The sequence below is a fragment of the Heterodontus francisci genome, chromosome 14, assembly GCF_036365525.1.
Source record: "Heterodontus francisci isolate sHetFra1 chromosome 14, sHetFra1.hap1, whole genome shotgun sequence".
Taxonomy (NCBI): Eukaryota; Metazoa; Chordata; class Chondrichthyes; order Heterodontiformes; family Heterodontidae; genus Heterodontus; species Heterodontus francisci.
In genome coordinates this window covers 110,383,031-110,409,356 of record NC_090384.1, presented here as the reverse complement: position 1 = coordinate 110,409,356, position 26,326 = coordinate 110,383,031, and the positions used below count along the sequence as shown (strand labels likewise).

Here is a 26,326-nt window from a genome sequence, read left to right as displayed (position 1 = left end):
TGAATCATTGGAATTCTCTACCCCAGAGAGCTGTGGAAGCTCAGTCATTGAGTATGTTTAAAGTAGAGATTGACAGATTTCTAAATACCAGTGACATAAGGAGATATGGGGATAGTGTGGGAAAAAGGCATTGAAGTGGATGATCAGCCATGATTGTATTGAATGGCGGAGCAGGCTCGATGGGCTGAAGGGACTGCTCCTGTTCCTATATTCCCCTCAGGATGTTATACGTTTCAATAAGATCACCTCTGCTTCTTCTAAACTGCAATGAATACAGACCCAACCTGACCAACCTTTCCTCATAAGATAACCCTCTCATCCCAGGAATCAGTCGATTGAACCTTCTCTGAACTGCTTCCAATGCAATTATATCCTTTCTTAAGTGAGGAGACAAAAACTGTACACAATACTCTAGATGTTGTCTAACCAATGCCCTGTACAACTGTAACAAAACATCTCTACTTTGATAGTCCATTCCCCTTGTCATAAATGACAACATTGCATTTGACTTCTTAATCACTTGCTGTACCTGCATACTAACTTTTTGTGTTTCATGCACTCGGACACCCAGATCCCTCTGCATCTCAGAGTTCTGCAATCTCTCTCCATTTAAATAATATATTGCTTTTCTATTCTTCTGGCCAAAGTGGACAAGTTCACATTTTCCCACATTATACTCCATCTGCCAAATCTTTGCCCACTCACTTAACCTATCTATATCCCTTTGCAGATTCCTTATATCCTTTTCACAACTTACTTTCCTACCTATCTTTGCATCATCAGCAAATTTAGCAACCGTACATTCTGTCCCTTCATCCAAGTCATTGATATAGATTGTAAATAGTTGAAGCCTCAGCACTGATCCCTGTGACTCTCCACTAGTTAAAGCTTACCAACCTGTACACAACCCATTTATGCCTATTTTCTATTTCCTGTTAGCTAACCAATCCTCTATCCATGCTAATATTTTACCCCCTATACCATGGGCTCTTATTTTGTTTAGTAACCTTTGATGCGGCACCTTGTCAAATGCCTTCAGGAAATCCAAGTACACCAAACTGCAGGTTCCTGCTTATCCATGTTGTTTGTTACTTCCTCAAAGAACTCTAATAAATTAGGTCAAACACTATTTCCCTTTCACAAACCATGTTGGCTCTGCCTGATTGCATTGAAATGTCCTAAATGACCTGCTATAACCTCCTTAATAATAGATTCCAGAATTTTCCCTCTGACAGATGTTAAGCTCATGAGCCTGTATTTTCCTGCTTTCTGTCTTCCTCCTTTCTTGAATAGTGGAGTTACATTCGCTATTTTCCAGTCTGATGGGACCTTTCCAGAATCTAGGGAATTTTGGAAAATTAAAACCAATATCTCAGCAGCCACTTCTTTAAAGACCCTAGGATGAAGTCCATCAGAACCTGGGGACTTGTCAGCTTTTAGTTCCAATACTTTTCTCAGTACCCTTTCCCTGGTGATGGCAATTGTTTTAAGTTCCTCCCTCCTTTTCAACTCTTGATTCACTATTATTTCTGGGATGTTATTTGTATCCTCTACAGTGAAGACAGATCCAGAAAATATGTTAAATTCCTCCGCCATTTCCTTATTTTCCATTATTATCTCCCCAGACTCACTCTCCAGAGGACCAACACTCACTTGACTTACACTTTTCCTTTTTAAATCCCTGTAGAAATTCTTACTATCTGTTTTTACATTTCTAGCGAGCTTTCTCTCGTACTCTGATTTCTCTCTCTTATTCTTTGAGTCATTCTTTGCTGTTTGTTATATTCTGTCCAATCTTCTGACCGGTCACTACTCTTTGCTGAATTGTATGCTTTTTCCTTCAATTTGATACTATCTTTAACTTTGTCCATTAGCCACGGATGGTTTGTCCTTCCCCTAGAGTCTCTCTCTCATTGGATTGGATCTTTGCTGAGTGTTATGAAATATCTCCTTAAATGTCTGCCACTGTGTCTCTACTGACCTATCCCTTACACCTCATTTCCCAGTTTACTTTAGCCAGTCCGGTCTTCAAACCCTCATAATTACCCTTATTTAAGTTTAAAACAGAAGCCTTAGACTCACTCTTATCCTCAAAATGAATGCGAAATTCAATTACGATGTTATCACGACTACCTCGGCGTGCCTTCACTGTGAGGCCATTAATTAACCCTGTCTCATTGCACAGTACCACATCTAGATTAGGGTGGGAGTCTGGGGGATGAGGGATCTGTGGGTTCAGGACGGGGGATCTGAGGGGTCAGGGATCTAGGGAATCAGAGTTGGGGGGATCTGGAGGTGAGGGGGATGGGGGATCTGGGGGGGGGGTGAGGGATCTGGGGAATCGGGGATCTGGGGGTGAGGGATTTGGGAGATGGGTGATTTGGGGGATGAGGGTATCTGGGGATTGGGGATGGGGTTACTTGTCATGGGGTGGGCTGCTCCTGCCTTTTGACCAGTGCTTTTCTGAAACAACAGCTGGAAGGTTTGAATCTGTTGTGATTTTCTCTCCTAATCTGCCCCTCCCCCCAACAATTTCTAGAAAGTGCAGCCTGACCTGCCACAGCTTGTGCCTGCAACTGGGGAAACAGTGATGGGGTGCAGCCCCATGATAGAACCATAGAACAATTACAGCACAGAAGGAGACCATTCAGCCCATTGTGTCTGCGCCAGCCAAAAAAACTAGCCGCCCATTCTAATCCCACCTTCCAGCACCTGGTCTGTAGCCTTGCAGGTTACAGCACCTCAGGCGCATGTCCAGGTACCTTTTAAATGAGTTGAGGGTTTCTGCCTCCACCACTGATCCAGGCAGTTAATTCCAGACACCCACCACCCTCTGGGTGAAAAGTTTTTCCTCATGTCCCCTCTAATCCTTCTACCAATCACCTTAAATCTGTGCCCCCTGGTAATTGACCTCTCCGCTAGGGGAAATAGGTCCTTCCTGTCTACTCTATCTAGGCCCCTCATAATTTTGTACACCTCAATTAAGTCACCCCTCAGCCTCCTGTGTTCTAAGGAAAACAACCCTAGCCTATCCAATCTTTCTTCACGGCTGCAATTTTCGAGCCCTGGCAACATTCTTGTAAATCTCCTCTGTATTCTCTCCAGAGCAATTATATCCTTCCTGTAATGTGGTGACCAGAACTATACACAATACTCCAACTGTGGCCTAACCAGCGTTTTATACAGTTCCTCTACAGCCCCCTTCCCAGCTCCCCCTCGCACCCCCTTCCCTCCACCCCTCCCCCTCGCCCCCCCTCCTCCCACCGGCATCCACCTATCCCTGAGCAGGGGACCTAACAACCCCACTGCCTTGTGGGCGTCTCGGGAGAGACCAAGGCTAAGGGAGTAAACCCGAACAGAAAATCCGGAGCGGAACCCCGTAGGCGGTCATGTGTCACCTTTGGCATGTTTCCGGCAGTTCCTGCAGCCATACTGGTGCCAAACGTCGTGCTCTGCACTCCTTTGGACCCCACCAGAAAGGCCGAGAGCGGGGTTTTGATGCTTGGGCAACTCACAACCTCCATATATTCACCCAGGCATGCGCCATGGAGAGGTCACTCCATAGTTGCCTCACAGTGACCGAAACAACACGGAAGGCAGTAGTTAACGGTTATAAGTCCAGCTCAATTGGCTTAGAGATTGGGCGCCATGGGTTGCCTTTGCCAGTGGGAGAGGTCATCGCACCTCACTGGACAGCTACCGCCCGTCTCAAACCGGGCAGCCCACGGTCAATAAGGTTCTGTCCCGCCACAGTCCACCTGCTTCAATGGGTGCTTGGAGCTCAGGGTCATTGCCCGAAAGGTGGACTGATACACCGCACCAAACAACACGAAAAAAGGAAAGAAGGTACCAGCCCTTCGCTTTGCAAGCTGGAACGTCAGAACTATGTGTCCTGGCCTGTCAGAAGACCTTACACAAATCAACAACTCTTGGGAGACCTCCATCATTAACAACGAGCTCAGTAGACTCAATGTGGACATTGCAGCACTTCAGGAGACACACCTCCCTGTGAGTGGATCTCTAGCAGAGCGAGACTACACCTTCTGGCAGGGCAGGGATCCTGAAGAACCAAGACAGCATGGAGTGGGCTTCGTCATCAGAAACTCTTTGCTCAGCATGATAGAGCCACCTTCAAATGGCTCGGAACGCATCCTGTCCATTCGACTGCTCACCGCCTCTGATCCAGTATACCTACTCAGCATCTATGCTCCAACACTCTGCTCCCCACCTGAAGCTAAAGACCAGTTCTACGAGGAACTCCATAACATCATTAGTAGCATCCCCAATACCAAACATCTGTTCCTGCTGGGGGACTTTAATGCCAGGGTTGGGGCCGACCATGACTCATGGCCCTCCTGCCTTGGGCGCTATGGCATTGGAAGGATGAATGAGAATGGACAGAGACTGCTTGAGTTGTGTACCTATCATAACCTCTGCATCACCAACTCGTTCTTTCACACCAAACCCTGTCACCAGGTTTCTTGGAGGCACCCAAGATCATGTCGTTGGCACCAGCTGGACCTCATCGTCACAAGGCGAGCCTCCTTAAACTGTGTTCAAATCACACGCAACTTCCACAGTGCGGACTGCGACACCGACCACTCCCTGGTGTGCAGCAAGGTTAGCCTCAAACCAAAGAAGCTGCATCACTCCAAGCAGAAGGGCCACCCGCGCATCAACACGAGCAGAATTTCTTATCCACAGCTGTTACAAAAATTTCTAAATTCACTTGAAAAAGCCCTTCAAAACACTCCCACAGGGGATGCAGAGACCAAGTGGGCCCACATCAGAGACGCCATCTATGAGTCAGCTTTGACCACCTACGGCAAACGTGTGAAGCAGAATACAGACTGGTTTCAATCTCATTTTGAAGAGCTGGAACCTGTCATAGCCGCTCAGCACATTGCACTGTTGAACTACAAGAAAGCCCCCAGCGAGTTAACAAAAGTAGCACTTAAAGCAGCCAGAAGCACTGCACAAAGAACAGCCAGGCGCTGCGCAAATGACTACTGGCAACACCTATGCAGTCATATTCAGCTGGCCTCAGACACCGGAAATATCAGAGGAATGTATGAAGGCATTAAGAGAGCTTTTGGGCCAACCATCAAGAAGATCGCCCCCCCCCGCATCAAATCTAAATCAGGGGACACAATCATTGACCAACGCAAGCAAATGGACCGCTGGGTGGAGCACTACCTGGAACTGTACTCCAGGGAAAATGTTGTCACTGAGACTGCCCACAATGCAGCCCAGTCTCTGCCAGTCATGGATGAGCTGGACGAACAGCCAGCAAAATCGGAACTCAGTGATGCCATTGATTCTCTAGCCAGCGGAAAAGCCCCTGGGAAGGACGGCATTACCCCTGAAATAATCAAGAGTACTGCTATACTCTCAGCACTGTACGAACTGCTTTGCCTGTGCTGGGACGAGGGAGCAGTACCACAGGACATGCGCGATGCCAATATCATCACCCTCTATAAGAACAAGGGTGACCGCGGTGACTGCAACAACTACCGTGGAATCTCCCTGCTCAGCATAGTGGGGAAAGTCTTCGCTCGAGTCCCTTTAAACAGACTCCAGAAGCTGGCTGAGCGAGTCTACCCTGAGGCATAGTGTGGCTTTCGAGCAGAGAGATCCACCATTGACATGCTGTTCTCCCTTCGTCAGGTACAGGAGAAATGCCGCGAACAACAGATGCCCCTCTACGTTGCTTTCATTGATCTCACCAAAGCCTTTGACCTCGTCAGCAGACGTGGTCTCTTCAGACTACTAGAAAAGATCGGATGTCCACCAAAGCTACTAAGTATCATCACCTCATTCCATGACAATATGAAAGGCACAATTCAACATGGTGGCTCCTCATCAGAGCCCTTTCCTATCCTGAGTGGTGTGAAACAGGGCTGTGTTCTCGCACCTACACTGTTTGGGATCTTCTTCTCCCTGCTGCTTTCACATGCGTTCAAGTCTTCAGAAGAAGGAATTTTCTTCCACACAAGATCAGGTGGCAGGTTGTTCAACTTTGCCCATCTAAGAGCGAAGACCAAAGTACGGAAAGTCCTCCAGGGAACTCCTCTTTGCTGACGATGCTGCATTAACATCCCACACAGAAGAGTGTCGGCAGAGACTCATCGACAGGATTGCGGCTGCCTGCAATAAATTTGGCCTAACCATCAGCCTCAAGAAAACGAACATCATGGGACAGGACGTCAGAAATGCTTCATCCATCAATATCGGCGACCACGCTCTGGAAGTGGTTCAAGAGTTCACCTACCTAGACTCAACTATCACCAGTAACCTGTCTCTAGATGCAGAAATCAACAAGCGCATGGGAAAGGCTTCCACTGCTATGTCCAGACTGGCCAAGAGAGTGGGAAAATGGCGCACTGACATGGAACACAAAAGTCCGAGTGTATCAAGCCTGTGCCCTCAGTACCTTGCTCTATGGCAGCGAGGACTGGCAACGTATGTCAGCCAAGAGAGATGTCTCAATTGATTCCATCTTCACTGCCTCCGGAGAATCCTTGGCATCAGGTGGCAGGACCACATCTCCAACACAGAAGTCCTCGAGGCGGCCAACATCCCCAGCTTATATACACTACTGAGTCAAAGGCGCTTGAGATGGCTTGGCCATGTGAGCCGCATGGAAGATGGCAGGATCCCCAAGGACGTACTGTACAGCGAGCTCGCCACTGGTATCAGACCTACCGGCCGTCCATGTCTGCGCTTTAAAGATGTCTGCAAACGCGACATGAAGTCCTGTGACATTGATCACAAGTCGTGGGAGTCAGTTGCCAGCGATCGCCAAAGCTGTTGGGCAGCCATAAAGGCGGGGCTAAAGTGTGGTGAGTCGAAGAGACTTAGCAGTTGGCAGGAAAAAAGACAGAAGCGCAAGGGGAGAGCCAACTGTGTAACAGCCCCGACAAACAAATTTTTTCTACAGCACCTGTGGAAGAGTCTGTCACTCTAGAATTGGCCTTTATAGCCACTCCAGGGTCTGCTTCTCAAACCACTGACCACCTCCAGGCGCTTACCCATTGTCTCTCGAGATAAGGAGGCCAAAGAAGGAGAAGAAGAAGAAGATACAGTTCCAGCATTACATCCTGCTTTTGTATTCTATACCTCAGCCAATAAAGGAAAGCATTCCATATGCCTTCTTCACTTTACCTGTCCTGCCACCGTCAGGGACCTGTGGACATGCACTCCAAGGTCTCTTCTTCGACCCCTCTCAATATCCTCGTGTTTATTGTGTATTCCCTCGCTTTGTTTGCCCTCCCCAAATGCATTACCTGACACTTCTCTGGATTGAATTCCATTTGCTACTTTTCCGCCCACTCAACCAAACCATTGATATCATTCTGGAGTCTACAGCTATCCTCTTCAATATCAACTGCACAGCCAATTTTTGCGTCATCAGCAAATTTCCCTATCATGCCCCCCACATTTAAGTCCAAATCATTAATATATAACCACAAACAGCAAGGGTCCCAACACTGAGCCCTGTGGAATGCCACTGGAAACCGCTTTCCATTTGCAAAAGCATCCGTCGACTATTACCCTTTGTTTCCTGGCCCTGAGCCAATTTTGGATCCAACCTGCCACATTCCCCTGTATCCCATGGACTTTCATTTTTCTGACCAGTCTGCCATGTGGGACCTTGTCAAATGCCTTATTAAAATCCATGTAGACCACATCCACTGCACTACTCTCATCAATGCTCCTTGTTACTTCCTCAAAAAACTCAATCAAGTTAGTAAGACATGACCTTCCCTTAACAAATCCATGCTGACTATCCCTGATTAATCCGTGCTTTTCTAAGTGGCATTTATCCTGTCCCTCAAAATTGATTCGAACAATTTACCACCACCGAGGTCAGACTGACCGGCCTATAATTATTTGGCCTATCCCTCGCACCCTTTTTAAACGTTGGTATAACGTTCACAGATCTCCAATCCTCTGGTACCTCGCTCGTATCCAGTGAGGATTTGAAGATGATCCTCAGCGCATCTGCTATTTCCTTCTTGGCTCCATTAACAACCTGGGATGCAATCCATCTGGCCCTGGTGATTTATCCAATTTCAAGGATGTCAGACCCTCTAGTATTTCCTCTCTCATTATGTTTATCGTATCTAATATTTCACACTGCTCCTCTTTTACTACAATGTCTGCATCATCCCTCTCCTTTGTGAAGACAGAGACAAAAAACTTATCAAGAACCCTGCCCACATCTTCTGCATCCAAGCATAAGTTCCCTTGTACGTCTCTGATAGGCCCTACCCTTTCCTTATTTATCCTCATGCTCTTAATGTACTGATAAAACATCTTTGCATTTTCCTTGATTTTATCTGCCAATAATTTTTCATGTCCTCTCTTTGCTTTTCTAATTTCCTTTTTTTTTACTTCAACCTGCACTTTCTATACTCCTCTAGGCTTTCTAAAGTATTAAGTTTTTTGTGACCAGCATAAGCTTTCTTTTTCTGCTTTATCTTACTCTGTATGCTTCTAGATAACCAGGGGGCTGTAGATTTGGCCATACCACCCTTTACCTTTGTGGGGACATGCCTGCACTGTGCCTGTAGTATCCCCCTTTTGAATGCCTCCCACTGGTTTGCCACTGATTTTCCATCAAGTAGCTGTATCCAGTCCACTTTCACCAGGTCACCTCTCAGTTTCGTAAAATTTGCCTTCCCCCAATTTAGAACTTTTACTATAATAAAAGCAAAATACTGCAGATGCTGGAAATCTGAAATAAAAACAAGAAACACGGGAAATACTCAGCAGGTCTGGCAGCATCTGTGGAGAGAGAAGCAGAGTTAATGTTTCAGGTCAGTGATCTTTCATCAGAACTTTTACTCCTGTTCTGTCTTTGTCCTTTTCCATGATTATGCTGAAACTAACTATTATGGTCACTATCTCCAAAATGGTCACCCATTGCTACTGCATCCACTTGCCCAGCTTCATTACCGAAGACTAAATCTACAATTGCTTCCCCTCTCATTCGGCTTGTTACGTGCTGGCTAATAAAGTTCTCTTGAATGCACTTCAAGAATTTTTCACCCTCTGTGCCCTTCACACTGTTTGTATCCCAGTTGATATTAGTGTAGCTGAAATTCCCAACTATTATTGCTCTATTGTTTTTGCACTCAGAAATTTACCTATGTATTTGTTCTTCTATCTCCCTCTCACTATTTGGGGGTCTATAGTACACTCCTAGTAGTGTGTCTGCCCCTTTTTTATTTCTGAGCTCAACCCATGTGGCCTCATTTGATGATTCATTTAGCATATCATCCCTCCTCACAGCTGATTCCTTAACCAATAATGCTACACCCCCTCCTTTTTTAACCCCTCTCTATCCCGCCTGAAAACTCTATATCCAGAGATGTTGAGCTGCCATTTTTGCCCCTCTTTAAGCCAGATTTCCGTTATAGCAATGATATCATGTTGCCATGTGTCTATCTGTGTCCTCAACTCATTGGATTTATTTACTATGCTCCTTGCATTTAAATAAATACCTGTTAACACTGCCCAATTCCTGTGCTGCAGACTTTTTAACCTTTGCTTCTTCTGTCTTTCAGAGTTATTTGCTAATTTTCTCCTGTTCCCTGCCCTGAAATTGTCCTATCTGAAGCTGCCCTCAGGTTCCCATCCCCCTGCCAATCTAGTTTAAACCATCCCCAACAGAACTAGCAAACCTCCCTGCAAGGATATTCATCCCAGTCCTGTTCAGGTGTAGACCGTCCAGCTTGTGCAGGTCCCACCTTCCCCAGAACTGGTCCCAATGTCCCAGAAATCTGAAGCCCTCCCTCTGGCACCATCTCTCAAGTCACGCATTCATCTGGTGTATTTTCCTATTTCTATATTCACAAACATGTGGCCTTGGGAGTAATCCAGAGATTACTACCTTTGAGGTCCTGCTTGCTAATCTTGTTCCTAACTCCCTAAACTCAGCCTGCAGGACCTCATCCCTCTTTCTTCCTATATTGTTGGTACCAATGTGGACCACGACCTCTGGCTGTGCACCCTCGCCCTCCAGAATACTCTGTAGCCGCTCGGTGATATCCATGTCCCTTGCACCAGGGAGGCAACATCCTCGAATCACTTCTGCGACCACAGAAACGCCTATCTGTTTCCCTAACGATAGAATCCCCTACCACTGTTGCTCTCCTGTCTTTTCTCCTCCCTTCCTGCACAGCTGAGCCACCCATGGTGCTCTGGTCATGACTCTCGCTACACCCTCCACAGGAATCTTCTCTCCTATCGGTACTCAGAACTGAATACTGGTTAGAAAGTGGGATGCTCTCCGGGGACTCCTACATTACCTTCTTATCTGTCTGGCAGATTCAGTTAGTGATCAGGGACAACAGGGTGTGATTGCAAGTGAGGCAGGTAGGGGGATCCTGAGTTCAGGAGTGGAGGAGCCTCAGCCTTTGACCTTATCCAACAGGTACGAGATACTTGCTCCCTGTGTGGATGAGGAAAAGGGCTGCGAGGAGGATGAGCCAACTGACCATGGCACCATAGTGCAGAAGGCCATTCAAGAGGGGGGAGCAAAAAGACAAGTGGTAGTTATAGGGGATTCTATAATTAGGGGGATAGATAGTACCCTTTGCAAGCCGGATCGGGGTCCCGCATGGTGTGTTGCCTGCCCGGTGCCAGGGTGCAGGACATCTCTGACCGGCTTGAAAGGATATGGGAGCGGGAGGGGGAGGATCCAGTTGTTGTGGTCCACGTTGGGACTAACAACATAGGCAAGGCTAGGATGGAGGACCTGTTTGGGGATTATAAAGCACTAGGAACGAAATTAAGGAACAGGTCCTCGAGGGTCATATTCTCCGGATTACTGCCCGAGCCATGTGCAAATTGGCTTAGGGATAAGAATATTAGGGAAGTAAATACGTGGCTAAGGGAGTGGAGTGGGAAAGAGGGGTTCCATTTCATGGGGCATTGGCATCAGTTTTGGAACCGGGGGGATCTGTACCGATGGGACGGTCTCCACCTGAACCGATCTGGAACTAGTGTTCTAGTGAAACGGATAAATAGGGTGGTCTCTAGGACTTTAAACTAGTGACTCGGGGGGGAAGGGAAAGGGAAAACGACAGGGAGTATGATGGTAAATAAAAAGGTAAGCAGCAGGTTAACATGTGTGCAGGAGGGTTTAAGTTCAAGGCAGACTATGAAAGAAGCAGAACGGAAGGATAACTTAGGAGTTATTATTAGAGATGTTGGAAATCATGAGGGTAAGAAAGCTAGCATAAAGGCACTTTACCTGAATGCTCGGAGCATTCGTAACAAGGTTGATGAGTTAACGGCACAAATCATCGCGAATGAATATGATTTGGTAGCCATTACGGAGACATGGTTACAGGTTGGTCACAACTGGGAGTTAAATATCCAGGGGTACCAGACTATTCGGAAGGACAGACAGGAAGGTAAGGGAGGTGGTGTAGCTCTGATATTCAAGGACGACATCAGGGTGGTGCTGAGAGATGATATAGGTTCTATGGAGAATGAGGTTGAATCCATTTGGGTGGAAATTAGAAACTCTAAGAAGAAAAAGTCATTGATAGGCGTAGTCTATAGGCCACCAAATAATATCACATTGGGGCGGGCAATAAACAAAGAAATAACTAATGCCTGTAAAAATGGTACGGCAATTATCATGGGGGATTTTAATCTACATGTAGATTGGTCGAACCAGCTCAGTCAGGGTAGCCTTGAGGAGGAGTTTGTTGAGTGTATCCGTGATAGTTTTCTTGAACAGTATGTAATGGAACCGACGAGGGAGCAAGCGATCCTAGATCTAGTCCTGTGTAATGAGACAGGAATAATTAATGACCTCATAGTTAGGAATCCTCTTGGAAGGAGTGATCACAGTATAGTTGAATTTAAAATACAGATGGAGAGTGTGAAGATAAAATCCAATACCAGGGTTCTGCGCTTGAACAAGGGGGACTACAATAGAATGAGGGAGGACTTGGCTAAAGTAGACTGGAAACAAAGATTTTATGGTGGGACAGTTGACGAGCAGTGGAGGACTTTCAAAGCAATTTTTCAAAGTGCTCAGCAAAAGTATAATCCAGTGAAAAGGAAGGACTGGAAGAAAAGGGGTAATCTGCCATGGGTGTCTAAGGAAATAAGGGAGGCTATCAAATTGAAAGAGAAGGCATACAAAGTGGCCAAAAACAGCATGAAACTAGAAGATTGGGAAAACTTTAAAGGTCAACAGAAAGCCACAAAAAGAGCTATAAAGAAATGTAAGATAGAACATGAGAAAAAACTAGCACAGAATATAAAGACAGATAGCAAAGGTTTCCATAAATATATAAAACGAAAAAGAGTGGCTAAAGTAAATGTTGGTTCTTTAGAGGATGAGAAGGGGTATTTAGTTATGGGATATGATGAAATGGCCGAGGCATTGAACAGGTATTTTGTATCGGTCTTCACAGTGGAGGACATTAATAACATGCCAGTAATTGACAAAGAGACGAACGTAGGTGAGGGCCTGGAAACAATCATTATTACGGAAGAGGTAGTGTTGGGCAAGCTAATGGAGCTAAGGATTGATAAGTCTCCTGGCCCTGATGGAATTCATCCCAGGGTACTAAAAGAGATGGCGGGAGAAATAGCAGGTGCACTGATGGTAATTTTCCAAAATTCGCTGGACTCTGGGGTAGTCCCAGCAGATTGGAAAACAGCAGATGTGACGCCACTGTTTAAAAAGGGAGGTAGACAAAAGATGGGGAATTATAGACCAGTTAGCTTAACCTCTGTAGTGGGGAAGATGCTTGAGTCTATTATCAAGGAAGAAATAGCAGGGCATCTCGATAGAAATTGTCCCGTTGGGCAGACGCAGCATGGGTTCATGAAGGGCAGGTCATGCTTGACAAATCTTTTGGAATTCTATGATGACATTACGAGCAAGGTGGACAATGGGGGCCCAGTGGATGTGGTGTACCTAGATTTCCAAAAGGCCTTCGACAAGGTGCCGCACAAGAGGCTGCTGCATAAGATAAGGATGCATGGCGTTAGGGGTAAAGTATTAGCATGGATAGAGGATTGGTTGACTAACAGGAAGCAGAGAGTGGGGATAAATGAGTGCTATTCTGGTTGGCAATCAGTCACTAGTGGTGTGCCTCAGGGATCGGTGTTGGGACCGCAATTATTTACAATTTATATAGATGATTTGGAGTTGGGGACCACGTGTAGGGTGTCAAAGTTTGCACATGACACTAAGATGAGAGGCAGAGCAAAGTGTGCAGATGACTGTGAAACTTTGCAGAGGAACATAGATACATTGAGTGAGTGGGCAAAGGTCTGGCAGATGGAATACAATGTTAATAAATGTGAAGTCATTCATTTCGGTAGGAGTAACAGTAAAAAGGATTATTACTTGAATGGTAAAAAGTTGCAGCATGCTGCTATGCAGAGGGACCTGGGTGTCCTTGTGCATGAATCGCAGAAGGTTGGTCTGCAGGTACAGCACGTAATTAGGAAGGCAAATGGAATGTTGTCCTTCATTGCTAAAGGGATTGAGTTTAAAAGCAGAGAGGTTATGTTGCAGCTGTATAAGGTACTGGTGAGGCCGCACCTGGAGTACTGTGTGCAGTTTTGGTCTACTTACTTGAGAAAGGATGTACTGGCACTGGAGAGGGTGCAGAGGAGGTTCACTAGGTTGATTCTGGAGTTGAGGGGGTTGGTTTATGAGGAGAGACTGAGTAGATTGGGATTATATTCATTGGAATTCAGAAGAATGAGGGGGGATCTTATAGAAACATATAAAATCATGAAGGGAATAGATAAGATACAAGTAGAGAGGATGTTTCCACTGGCAGGTGAAGCTAGGACAAGAGGGCATAGCCTCAAGATTAGAGGGAGCAGATTTAGGACTGAATTAAGAAGGAACTTCTTCACCCAGAGGGTTGTTAATCTATGGAATTCCTTGCCCAGTGAAGTAGTTGACGCTTCTTCAGTAAATGTTTTTAAAGCTAAGGTAGATATCTTTTTGAACAATAAAGGAATTAAGGGATACGGTGAGAGCGCGGGTAAGTGGATCTGAGTCCACGAAAAGATCAGCCATGATCTTATTGAATGGCGGAGCAGGCTCGAGGGGCCGGACGGCCTACTCCTGCTCCTAGTTCTTATGTTCTTATGGCAGATACTCTAAGAAACACCTCAACATTCAAAACAATTTATCAAACATCTCAATGTACAAACCATCATTTATCAAAGTTTTTCACACAAGCACATTATTGGAAGCCTGTCAGGGTTACAGAATCACAGAAATGTTTCAGTGCAGGAGGAGGCCATTCAGCCCATCGTGTCTGCACCAGCTCTCCACAAGAGCAATTCATTTAGTGCCATTCCCCCACCTTCTCCCCGTCACCCTGCACATTCTTTTTTTTTATTCGTTCATGGGATGTGGGTGTCACTGGCGAGGCCAGCATTTATTGCCCATCCCTAATTGCCTTTGAACTGAGTGGCTTGCTATGCCATCTCAGAGGGTATTTAAGAGTCAACCACATTGCTTCCTTTTCATATAACTGTCTAATTCCCTTTTGAATGCTTCAATTGAACCTGCCTCCATCATAGTCTCAGGAAGCGCATTCCAGACCTTAACCACTCGCTTTTGCTTCTCTTACCCTAATTCTTTAATTTAATTACTTTAAATCTGTGTCCTCTCATTCTCGATTCTTTCACGAGTGGGAACAGTTTCTCTCTATCTACTCTGTCCAGATCCCTCATGATTTTGAATACCTCTATCAAATTGCGTGCAATTCTGGTCGCCACACTACCAGAAGGACGTGGAGGCTTTGGAGAGGGTACAGCAGAGGTTTACCAGGATGTTGCCTGGTCTGGAGGGTATTAGCTATGAGGAGAGGCTGGAAAAACTCGGATTGTTTTCACTGGAACGACGGAGGTGGAGGGGCGACATGATAGAGGTTTACAAAGTTATAAGTGGCATAGACAGAGTGGATAGTCAGAAGCTTTTTCCCAGGGTGGAAGAGTCAGTTACTAGGGGACATAGGTTTAAGGTGAGAGGGGCAAAGTTTAGAGGGGATGTGCGAGGCAGGTTCTTTACACAGAGGGTGGTGAGTGCCTGGAACTTGTTGCTGGGGGTGGTGGTGGAAGCAGATACCATAGAGACGTTTAAGAGACATCTTGACAAATACATGAATAGGATGGGAATAGAGGGATACGGACCCCGGAAGTGCAGAAGGTTTTAGTTTAGGCAGGCATCAAGATCAGCGCAGGCTTGGAGGGCCGAATGGCCTGTTCCTGTGCTGTACTGTTCTTTGTTCTTTGTTCAAATCACCTCTCAGCCTTCTCTTCTCCAAGAAAAACAGTCCTAACTTCTCCAATCGATCTTCATAACTGAAATTCCTCATCCGTGGAACCATTCTTGTGAATCTTTTCTGTACTCTCTCCAATGCCCTCACGTCTTTCCTAAAGTGCGGTGCCCAGAACTGGACACAATACTCCAGCTGAGGCTGAACTAGTGTCTTATACAAGTTCAACATAACTTTCTTGCTCTTGTACTCTATGCCCCTATTAATGAAGCCCAGGATACTGTATGCTTTATTAACCGCTCTCTCAACCTGTTCTGCCATCTTCGATTACTTATGCACATATACACCCAGGTCCCTCTGCTCCTGCACCCCCTTTAGAATTGTTCCCTTTATTTTATATTGTCTCTCCATGTTCTTCCTACCAAAATGGATCACTTCATATTTCTCTGTGTTGAACTTCATCTGCCACTTGAGCTCCCATTCCACCAACTTGTCTATGTCCTTTTGAAGTTCTGCACTATCCTCCTCACAGTTCACAACATTTCCAAGATACGTATCATCTGCAAACTTTGAAATTGTGCCCTGTACACCAAGGTCTAGGTCATTAATATATATCAGGAAAAACAAGGGTCCCAAAACTGACCCCTGGGGAACTCCACTACAAACCTTCCTCTAGCCCGAAAAACATCCATTAACCACTACTCTTAGTTTCCTGTCACTCAGCCAATTCCATATCCATGCTGCTGTCCCTTTTATTCCATGAGCTACAAGTTTTCTCACAAGTCTGTTGTGTGGCATTGTATCAAATGCCTTTTGAAAGACCATGTACACCACATCAACAGCATTGCCCACATCAACCGGTCGGATCTGCATTGGGTTACCATTGGGGTCAGAGTCAGGGGAACAATCCTCACTGTCAGTCTGTCTGTGTTGTATTGGGGTTGGGTTGGGGTCAGTTTCGGGGTTAGGGTCAGAGTCAGTGTCAGGGGTACAATCCTCACTGTCAGTCTGTGTTGTATTGGGGTTGGGTTGGGGTCAGTTTCGGGGTTAGGGTCAGAGTCAGTGTCAGGGGTACGATCCTCACTGTCAGTCTGTGTTGTATTGGGGTTGGGTTGGGGTCAGTTTCAGGGTTTGGGTCAGGGTCAGTATCAGGGTACGATCCTCACTGTCAGTCTGTGTTGTATTGGGGTTGGGTTGGGGTCAGTTTCAGGGTTTGGGTCAGGGTCAGTATCAGGGTACGATCCTCACTGTCAGTCTGTCTGTGTTGCAGATATGTATCTGAGAGATCTGAATACTGGAATCTGTGCTAAGGATGGAGAACCTGTGATTGAAAAGTCAACAGTGGCCACAGCCCTGGTGAATGGCAATAACTTGATCGGGCCTGTGGTCGGCAACTTCTGTATGGATTTGGCTATTCAAAAGGCCAAAGAGGTGGGAATCGGATGGGTGGCAGCTTACGGTGAGTGCAGAATACCAGGATCAGTAGAAACTCTGTAACCTCTTAATCTCTCTTTTCTGTTTGAACTGAATGGACTGAGCCAGTCAGGTGTCAGGTCGGATAATTCACAGCCTCGCAAACAATGTTTCAGTGCTGCTTAAGGTGCGTTGGAAGTGAAGTGGGAATAAAAAGGAAAAGGAATGTTCCAGAATTCATTAGAGAAATACACAAATATTCAAAGAAATGGACAGTGAAACACCATGTGAGCCTGTCCGCTTCAGGCCTGGAGTAACAGGGAAACACAGATCCAAACACTCCCCACCTACTATGTAATCTCCTGGCACAGGCAAAGACCTCGCAAAATCCCATCAAATTAGGCTTTCCCACTCCAAAGGCAGGAAATAACAATAGCAGTGAGATACTTCACTGTACACCCACCTACCCAGTGAGATCAGTGTTCTCTAGGACAACACCCACCTCCCTAACTTGAGTGATATTGCATCTGTATTTTTTTAAACAAAAATCTTTTGTATTAAACTCTTATAGTAACCCAGCAAAAGCCAGGTTCCGTAATGTACCTTCACCCCCCCGAGGAATTGGCAAAACAGAAAATATCTCTCATTGAGGTCTGATCATGAATTTTAACACTTTTATCTTCTTCCTTTATATTTACTCCTGCAGGTTTGCACACGAGCAGGGAGATTTGTATCTTCACCAACTGGGAGAAAAGTGAAGGAGTCATTACATAACTACACAGTGTACATATCCATTGATTCGTTTTAACGTCCAGCTAAACATTTAGCTCAGAAATGTTTCCCCAAAAATATTCCTTATTCATAAAATTTGTAAAAGTATATTATAACAGTTCAAATTACATAAAGTGTAATACAGATCAGTTTCTTTCAATACAGTTGTTACGACCGAGGCGGGAGCAATACACTGTCAATTTAGTCCCGTTACTCCACAGGTCGCAGCATATCAGTAAAGCTTCCCACCTACCGGAAATTAAACACTTTATTAACCCCCAGAATAAAATGCACCAAACCAGGTATCTTTAAACAGCAACAAATTAACTATTTATTAATAAACTAAATTTTAAACAATATTGAAATAAATCTATGTCTGAAAAGACTTTATAACTTCTTATTCCTCTTAACCTTCATGCACACACACGTACATTCAAAAACCAATGGTTAACTGGTTTCAAAATGATGTTTAGAATTAGAGCTGTTTCTGAGGAATAAATAAATAGCTGGGTTGTATGTCCTGTTGAGTTACATTCCCGGTTCGGTGAGATGTCCTAGAGTCAAATAGTCAGATGCCACTCAAAGTCTCCAGGTGAATTTGATGAACAGTCAGTAATGGATAGGCGTTCAAGGCAGTTTGCCTACAGCAGGTGTCATACTGCTCTTTTAACACAGAGCATAGCAACAGGTCTATTTGAATTTTAAATTAGCAGGCTCTCAGTAGAAACTTTGCTGAGAATTCCAGAGCTCCCCCCAGAACCACAAAAAGGCAACAGAAAGTCACACCTGAGGCAGAGACTTCTTAGAGATTGGAAGGATTTTGCTACCTCCAACAATGCAATGATTCCTTTCCAGAGTTTTTTTTCCTCTTTAGGCAAAACACAGCCTGTAGGTCAATGTAGGTGTTCTGCTGAGAGAGACAAATCCTTCATGTGAGCACGCTTCACTGGTCTCCAGATCAAACCAGTTCTAGCCAGTCTTTTACACACAGTTAACTGATAAAATATGGTATGTGACCCCTCGCTCCTGCTGTTGTCTAGGAAACAAGCTTGCTGTTTGCACACACTGTGCCCAGAGAATATAAAAGCTTCTCTCAGCCTTAAAGGTACACAGACCCCCTTATCTTTTACACAGAGGTGAAAAGAAACTGCCATAACACAGTACATGAGGTGCCTCACTACACTTGCTATTACAGCGATTGTATATTTACAATCTACATTTATATTTTGCATCAAACATTCTCTGGTGCATACAGCCGGAGGGGATTTACACAGTTTTGAGCCCTTCTGTATAGTATAGTGGGAGTGCCTTACACAGTGGCCTTTCCCCATTGAGCCTTTGCGATGGCTGTCCCAAGCTTTAGTGTATCCCTCAGCACATGGCCCTGTATTTTGGAGTGTGCCAGTCTGGAACACCTGGTGGTCGACAGCTCTTTTCACTGGAAGACCAGCAAGTTTCAGGCAGACCGAAGTGCATCTTTCACTGAGTTGATGGTCCTTTAGCTCAGAATTTTTTTCCCCCAAAATATACTTTATTCATAAAAATCTGTAAAAAAAAAAATACATTACAAAACAGTTCAAAACAGCACCAAGTTGACATTCCAAAAAGTGCAAAGGAAATCAGTTTTCTTCAATACAGGAGTGAGTTGCCTCACAACCCTTCCATTTCATTTTACCTGCCATGTATATTTTACAGCAAAACCATATTTGGTGTATACAGCCCGAGGGGATTCCTTTAGCTCAGATTGCAACAACAGGTGTAGTCTTCAGATGTTGTTGAGCGTGGGGAAAACTGGATTTAAGTTGCTAGACATTAACTCAGTCTCCACTTTAAAGTCACAGAGGGAATTTTAACCTCCAGGAATGGGTGAGTTGGGAGCGGGTGGGAGCGAGGAGTGGGGTGGTGTCGTTAAAAATTAAGATTTTTCCACTCGGAGTGTAACGAATCCCAACACACTGCTGGGTTAACAGGTGCATTGGGAAACCAGTGAGAAACCTACTCACTGATTTCAGGGATTTAATTATTGCAGGCGGATGGGTATTTAATTGCACAATTAGCATCCTTAGGAAACATTAATTAACTTGATTGAGCAGCACAAGGTTTGGGAAACTGACCAGGGGAATGGAGGCGAGATTGAACAGAAGTCCAGGTGCCTATTTGAATTTCTTATTGTCCCATCTGAATAAAAATTCACTTGTTACAGCCGCTCTCTCAGTTCCCACTGGCAAATGTTGAACAGAGAGTGCTTGTGTGGGTACAGCTACTTTCCAGCTTGGAGGCTTTCAGACTGATAAGATCAGCATGGGAGGCACCTTAATGTATTCGATAGAACATCAGAAGATGAAGCCATCACCGTCCAAGGCAGCAATGTCATGTTGCAGTATGATCAGCACAGGAGGTAGGTGCATGGGAGAGGGCCTGAAATTGCAGGAGGCACTTACCCACATCAGTGAGTTTACAGACAGAGGCTCAGCGTCCTTGACCACTCGGAAGTGCAGTAGCTCCGCAGGCTGAGCTTGTTACAAACATCTGCAGCCTCCTTGAGGAAAACCTGTTCCCTGCTGGACCTGGTAGTCAGTCATTATCTGTGACTGTCAGAATGACTGCTCCCCTCAGCATCTTCACTTCCAGATCCTTCCAGGGTGTTACTGGCAACATATCCAGAATCTCTTACTTGACGGCAACACAGCTACATAAAGCAGGTGACTGATGGATTGTTTGGCAGGGCTCACAATTATGTAAACTTTCTCTATGATGACAATATGATGACAGAATGAATATACATTCAGATTCACCTCTGGCTGGATTCCCCCAGGTACAGGGTGTCATTAACTGTATACATGTGGATATCCGAGCACTGTCACGGCAACTAGGAGTGTTTGTAAGAAATATTTATCCATTATTGCACAGTTGGTGTGAAACCACAAGAGGAGGTTAATACAAGTCTGTGGCAGATTCCCTAGGAGCTGTTCTAATGCCTTCATTCTGTGGTAGTCCAACATTCCGGACCTTTTCATTCCAGGAAGCAGAGTTAAGGTTTGACTCAGGAGACAAGAGATACCCCTTCAAAATTGGCTCACGACACCTGTGAGGAGCTCCACCAATGAGATGCTACAATGAGAAACAGGTGTGTCATTGTGCAAGTTATTGGAATATTGATGATGTACTTCAGGCGCCCTTGATAGACCTGGAGGTACCCATCAGTACTCGCCAGCCAAGGCATCCAGAATGATAGTGGTTTGCTGCGTCCTGCACAACATCAAGCAGCAGAGGGGATTGCAAGTGGAGAAAACGTAGGGGCTCATCACCCATCTTCAGATGAGGAGAACATAGAGAAGTATTGGACGAAGATGGGGCACCCATCACTAGACCAGCTGCTGACGTTGCTGCTCAAGATTCCCTCATATCCCAAAGGTTCACCTGGTGCAACATAATAGATGAAATCCTGTGGTCCACTCCCAACACCAACCCCTCAGCCACCCTATTCCCATCCTTTGCAATAAACAGTGCTTCAAGCACACATCCATCCATTGCACTGCTGCCCAATGGGTCCCATCATGTATTGCCATTCATTCTGAAACAAGTGAAAGGGCGAGTTGGTCCTTGGGGTGGAATACTGATGTGAAAATGTTGTTGATCAATACATTTAATGTGGCATTATAAATAAAGGAAAAGTAATAACAGACCATTCTGTTAGTTACCTGTATATCCTTGGTGAATTACAATTGCTTCAATTTACACTTCCAATCACGTCAATGTGGTGCAACCTGTGTTGCTTCAGCAGAGGTAGAGACAGATGCTGAAATGCTGACCCTGTCTACTGAGATGTTTCTGGCACATGACCACTATATTTTGGAGCCTGTGATGGCTGCGCTAAACACGCTCCACCTGTTCAGGGACAATTTCAGCTATCAGGAGATGAGGCAGCATGTCGGGTACTGACTGAAGGGGTAATGAGTGAGAAGTGGAAGCGCTTTGAGTGAAGTCTCCACATCCCTCCCCTGGGTCAGTGTCATGTCACTCCTACCACTCTGCTGCAGCCAGATTCATGCAGCCCAGTGACACATTGTAAGGCCACAGATAATGTATCTGTCATCCTGTTTCAGACAAGTTGCAGACAAATCGGCATCCAAAGTCTGCAGGTCCATGGCAGACATGGACTCATTTGCTTGAGGCTCCATCGAGGAGAGCAAGGAAGACATTCTCACAATTTCCTGCAGCACTAATCTCTGAGCAATTGAGTTGGACTGCTCCATCCTCTCCACTATTGTGGGGTGTGCGTGGCACATCTCTCAGTACTTAGCTCAGTTGCTGATGCACCTCAAACATTCTCCTTCTCAACGATATCCCTCAGGGTTTAACATCTGTGTCCAGCTGAGTAGAGCTTGTAGAGGATTGCACCCCTGACACAGACTCTCCACAGCTGTCCCTGCCACCAGTGTCTGCACATGCTCACTTGTGAGATGTGAATCACAAAGTGAAAACCCAACCATCTGTCTATCTGGACCCATCAAAGTGCAAGTATTTGCACTGATTCATGGCTGTTTATCCTGTGATGGTGCACCCTCAGAAAGAATGAGGTCCTCTGAGGAATCACCCTCATGGATGTCCTGCGACACTTGCTGTACATGTGAAGGGCCGGAAGACAGAAGAATGAGATGTAATTTAGTCGTGGCAAAGTCACAGTTTTGACAAGCACCATACTCAATCTTCTCAGTTCAGTTATTGATGAAATAAAGTCAGGATACGTGTACCACAAATACTTTTATTTTTGTCACCAGCTAGCTGCAAGCTCCCTGTCTCTCCATTTCTGACTGAGGAACACAGTTGTGCCACTTATTTGCAGGGTCTCTTCCTTTGCATCAGTGAGCTAGAGAACTTGTGTCAGGCTTCTGCCAATCCCCTTCTCCATCCTCGCTCTCTTCACCTGCAAGGGGTGAAGAAAGAGACCAGCGAGTGGGTGAAAATAAAACATTCTTTATTCTCTGGTGTATAATGCATAGAAAGTCCACCAATGGAGATTGGAGACATTTAAGATGGATACTTGATAGAGAGGAAGCACAGCATCCAGATTCAATGACTTGTCATTGCAATTATTGCCAGAGGAAGTCAGGAGCAGGAGAACAGACATTTCCTCAGTAATGGGAAGAGGAGATCTGCTACTGTCACCAAGAAGGTGTGACTGAAGGTAGCTGAGGAGGTGGAACCAGGGGTATCGTGCCCAGCTCAGGGGTGTAAATGTAACAAGTGGTTTAATGATCTAATCTTGAGTGTTGTTGGAGCTGCACCCATCCTGGCAAGTGGAGAGAATTCCATCACACTCCTGACTCCACCACCTTCAACATTCACTCCCTCCACCACTGACACACAGTGGCAGCAGTGTGTACCATCTACAAGATGCACTGCAGCAATGCACCAAGGTTCCTTAGACAGCACCTTCCAAACCTGCGACCTCTACCAACTAGAAGGACAAGGGCAGCAAATACATGGGAACACCACCACCTGCAAGTTCCCCTCCAAGTCACACACCATCCTGACTTGGAACTATATCGCCGTTCCTTCACTGTCGCTGGGTCAAAATCCTGGAACTCCCTTCCTAACAGCACTGTGGGTGTACCTACCCCACATGGACTGCAGCGGTTCAAGAAGGCAGCTCACCACCACCTTCTCAAGGACAATTAGGGATGGGCAATAAATGCTGGCCTGGCCAGTGACACCCACATTCCAAGAACAAATCAAAAAAGATTCCAATCTGATTTTATGACTAACAGGTTTTGTCCATGCAATCCCACACCTGCCCCTCCCCCCACTGCCTCCCAACAACCCCTCCAGTTTGGAAACTGCCTTCAGATTAACATCGGGGCCATAAATTCTGTCTTTATTTTATGATTCCATTATAAATCTATGCCCACATTTATCCTCTTTTGAACCAATCAGAAAGTTGCCAATAAAGAGGAACTAAGTGCCTTTTCTGAAAGGGGCACCACGAATACACAGTAACTGAAAAAAAGCTCCAAAATTTAAAGGAACATTAGCTGATCAGACTAAAGTAACTTTTCCAGGGGTAGGAATAAACGGGCCATTCTCGCATTGGCAGGCTGTGACTAGTGGGGTACCGCAGCGATCAGTGCTTGGGCCCCAGCTGTTCACAATACATATCAATGACTTGGATGTGGGGACCAAATGTAGTATTTCCAAGTTCGCGGGTGACCCAAAACTAGGTGGGAATGTTTGTTGAGAGGAAGATGCAAAGTGGCTTCAAGGGGATTTGGAAAGACTTAGTGAGTGGGCAAGAATTTGGCAGATGGAATATAATGTGGAAAAATTTGAACTCCCCGGTTGGGGAGTCTAGAACCAGGGGACACAATTTCCAATTAAGGGGGAAGCCACTTAGGACAGAGATGAGGAGAAATTTCTTTACTCAGAGGGTTGTGAATCTTTGGAATTCTCTACCCCAGAGAGCTGTGGTAGCTCAGTCATTGAGTATGTTTAAAGCAGAGATTGACAAATTTTTAAATATAAATGACAGAAAGAGATATGAGGATAGTGTGGGGAAAAAGGCATTGAAGTGGATGATCAGCCATGATTGTATTGAATGGTGGAGCAGGGTTAATGGGCTGAATGGCCTGATCCTGTTCCTATGATGCACTCCAGTTTCCACCTTCACCCCCACCTGCCCCGGTGCCTATTGGTCGTGGAAGGCCGCAAGCAGACATCACGAGCTCCCTCTCCAGGGACACCCAGGTGTGGACGTAGCTGTGGAAGAGAGGCAGGGCGACCCACTTCCTGGACCTGTTGATGGCCACCTTGGCCAGGCCCAGGAGCAGTCCCATGAGGAGATCCCTCAATCTGCACCAAGTGGCCGAAGAACAAGAGCATGGGCCTGAAGTGCAGCCAGAACTTTGGGAGCAGCCCCCTCCGATAATGAAAGAGGGGCTACAACCTCACACATTCTACATAAATGTGAAACACTGACTCCTCCAGACCACAGAAATTACAGGAGGTCTTGGAGTCCGTGAATCAACTTAACACCTTATTGCACAGGACGGCTGTTTGCAGCACCCTCCACACCAAATCCCTGATGGACAAAGGGAGGACTCCCGCAGAGACAGCCTCCTCCGGACAGCAGGATGGAATGCCACAGCATGTCCAGATGGTCAACAAGGGCAAGGAAACGGAGGGTATGCAAGTGCAGCCTGTACAGGAAATCCCTCCACACGGAGTGGAGCAGGGGATTGCCGAGAGACAGCTCAGGTTGTGGGGCCGAGGCACCTGATGAAGGTTTCGGGGCCTGTCACCGATAAGAAATTCCATCCAACCGGGGATCAGCTTGGACAGGAGCACTCCACCTGAGCGACTGCAACACCAGTGCTATCAGGACAGTGCCTACATTTATAATGGCAGCTGCCTAGGTAAACTGGTCATGCTGTAATTGCATCCCCCCTCCAGTGGAGGTGCTGTCGTGCCACTGGTTGAGAAGAATTGCATTGGAACAGAACAACTTTCAGATATTATACGGATAGAATTGTGAATTTGTTAAGGAAGAAGAATTAAAAATAATTAGATTTGTAGTTACTTACCCATCACTGCCAGTGGTTGAGTTTGAGATGATTTATTGCACAAAGATTTGAATTGCATCTTTGGAAAAATAATCAATGTCAAACATTTAAACCACAACAACAAGAGTTTCTATTTATATCATCCTGACAACATTTAAAAAAATCCCACAGGACTGAGAAATGGAAATAGATAGAAAATCAGACAGCAGATCATTGAGGGAGAGATTAGGAAGATTGATTGAAGGTTGGTTAAAAAATCACGCAGGCCTTTGGTTTTCTAAATAGACACAGAGAGAACAAAAATAAGGAAGTTATGCTAAACCTTAATAAAATACTGATCAGGCCCCAGCTGAAATATTGTATAACAAGGCCTTGGAGAGGGTGCAGAGGAGATTTACTGGAATGGACCCAGGGATAAAGGACTTCTCCTTAGAGCAGAGATGGTTATATGGAAATTTAAAGAGATGTTCAAAATTGTGAAGGGTTTTGCTCGAGTAAATAAGGAGAAACTGTCTCCAGTGGCAGAGGGTCGGTAACCAGACGGACACATTTTTAAGGTGATTGGCAAAACAACCAGAGGTGACATGAGGAGAGGCTCTCGGAGTATTTAGAGTGTTAGCTGTGGCTCAGTGGCAGCACTCGGGGGCAGAAAGTCTGGGTTTGAGCCTCACACCAGACATGAACACATAATCCAGGCTGACACACCCAATGCAGTACTGAGGGAGTGCTGCACTGTCAGTGGAACAGTACTGAGGGAGTGCTGCACTGTCAGTGGAACAGTACTGAGGGAGTGCTGCACTGTCAGTGGAACAGTACTGAGGGAGTGCTGCACTGTCAGAGGGTCAGTACTGAGGGAGTGCTGCACTGTCAGTGGAACAGTACTGAGGGAGTGCTGCACTGTCAGAGGAACAGTACTGAGGGAGTGCTGCACTGTCAGAGGGTCAGTACTGAGGGAGTGCTGCACTGTCAGAGGGTCAGTACTGAGGGAGTGCTGCACTGTCAGTTATCCAAGCTTCCTGAAACTTGTCTTTCTTCCTCACAGGAACATGCTGGTCCTGGATTCTAATCAACTGACATTTGAAAGACTCCCACATGTCAGATGTTGATTTACCCTCAAACAGCCGCCCCCAATCTAAATTCTTCAGTTCCTGCCTAATATTGTTATAATTAGCCTTCCCCCAATTTAGCACCTTCACCCGAGGACTACTCTTATCCTTATCCACAAGTACCTTAAAACTTATGGAATTATGGTCACTGTTCCCGAAATGCTCCCCTACTGAAACATCTGGCCGTGCTCAT

General features: G+C 45.7%; 1 protein-coding gene across 1 annotated transcript in view; it reads left to right on the top strand.

The window, feature by feature from the left end:
• The window catches only part of LOC137377363 (uncharacterized oxidoreductase YjmC-like), an 89,213-nt gene that overhangs the window by 12,394 nt on the left and 50,493 nt on the right, over positions 1-26,326 (top strand). Inside the window, 1 exon segment of the mRNA XM_068046963.1 lies at positions 16,555-16,743. Within this exon segment, the coding sequence (XP_067903064.1) occupies positions 16,555-16,743 (189 nt within the window).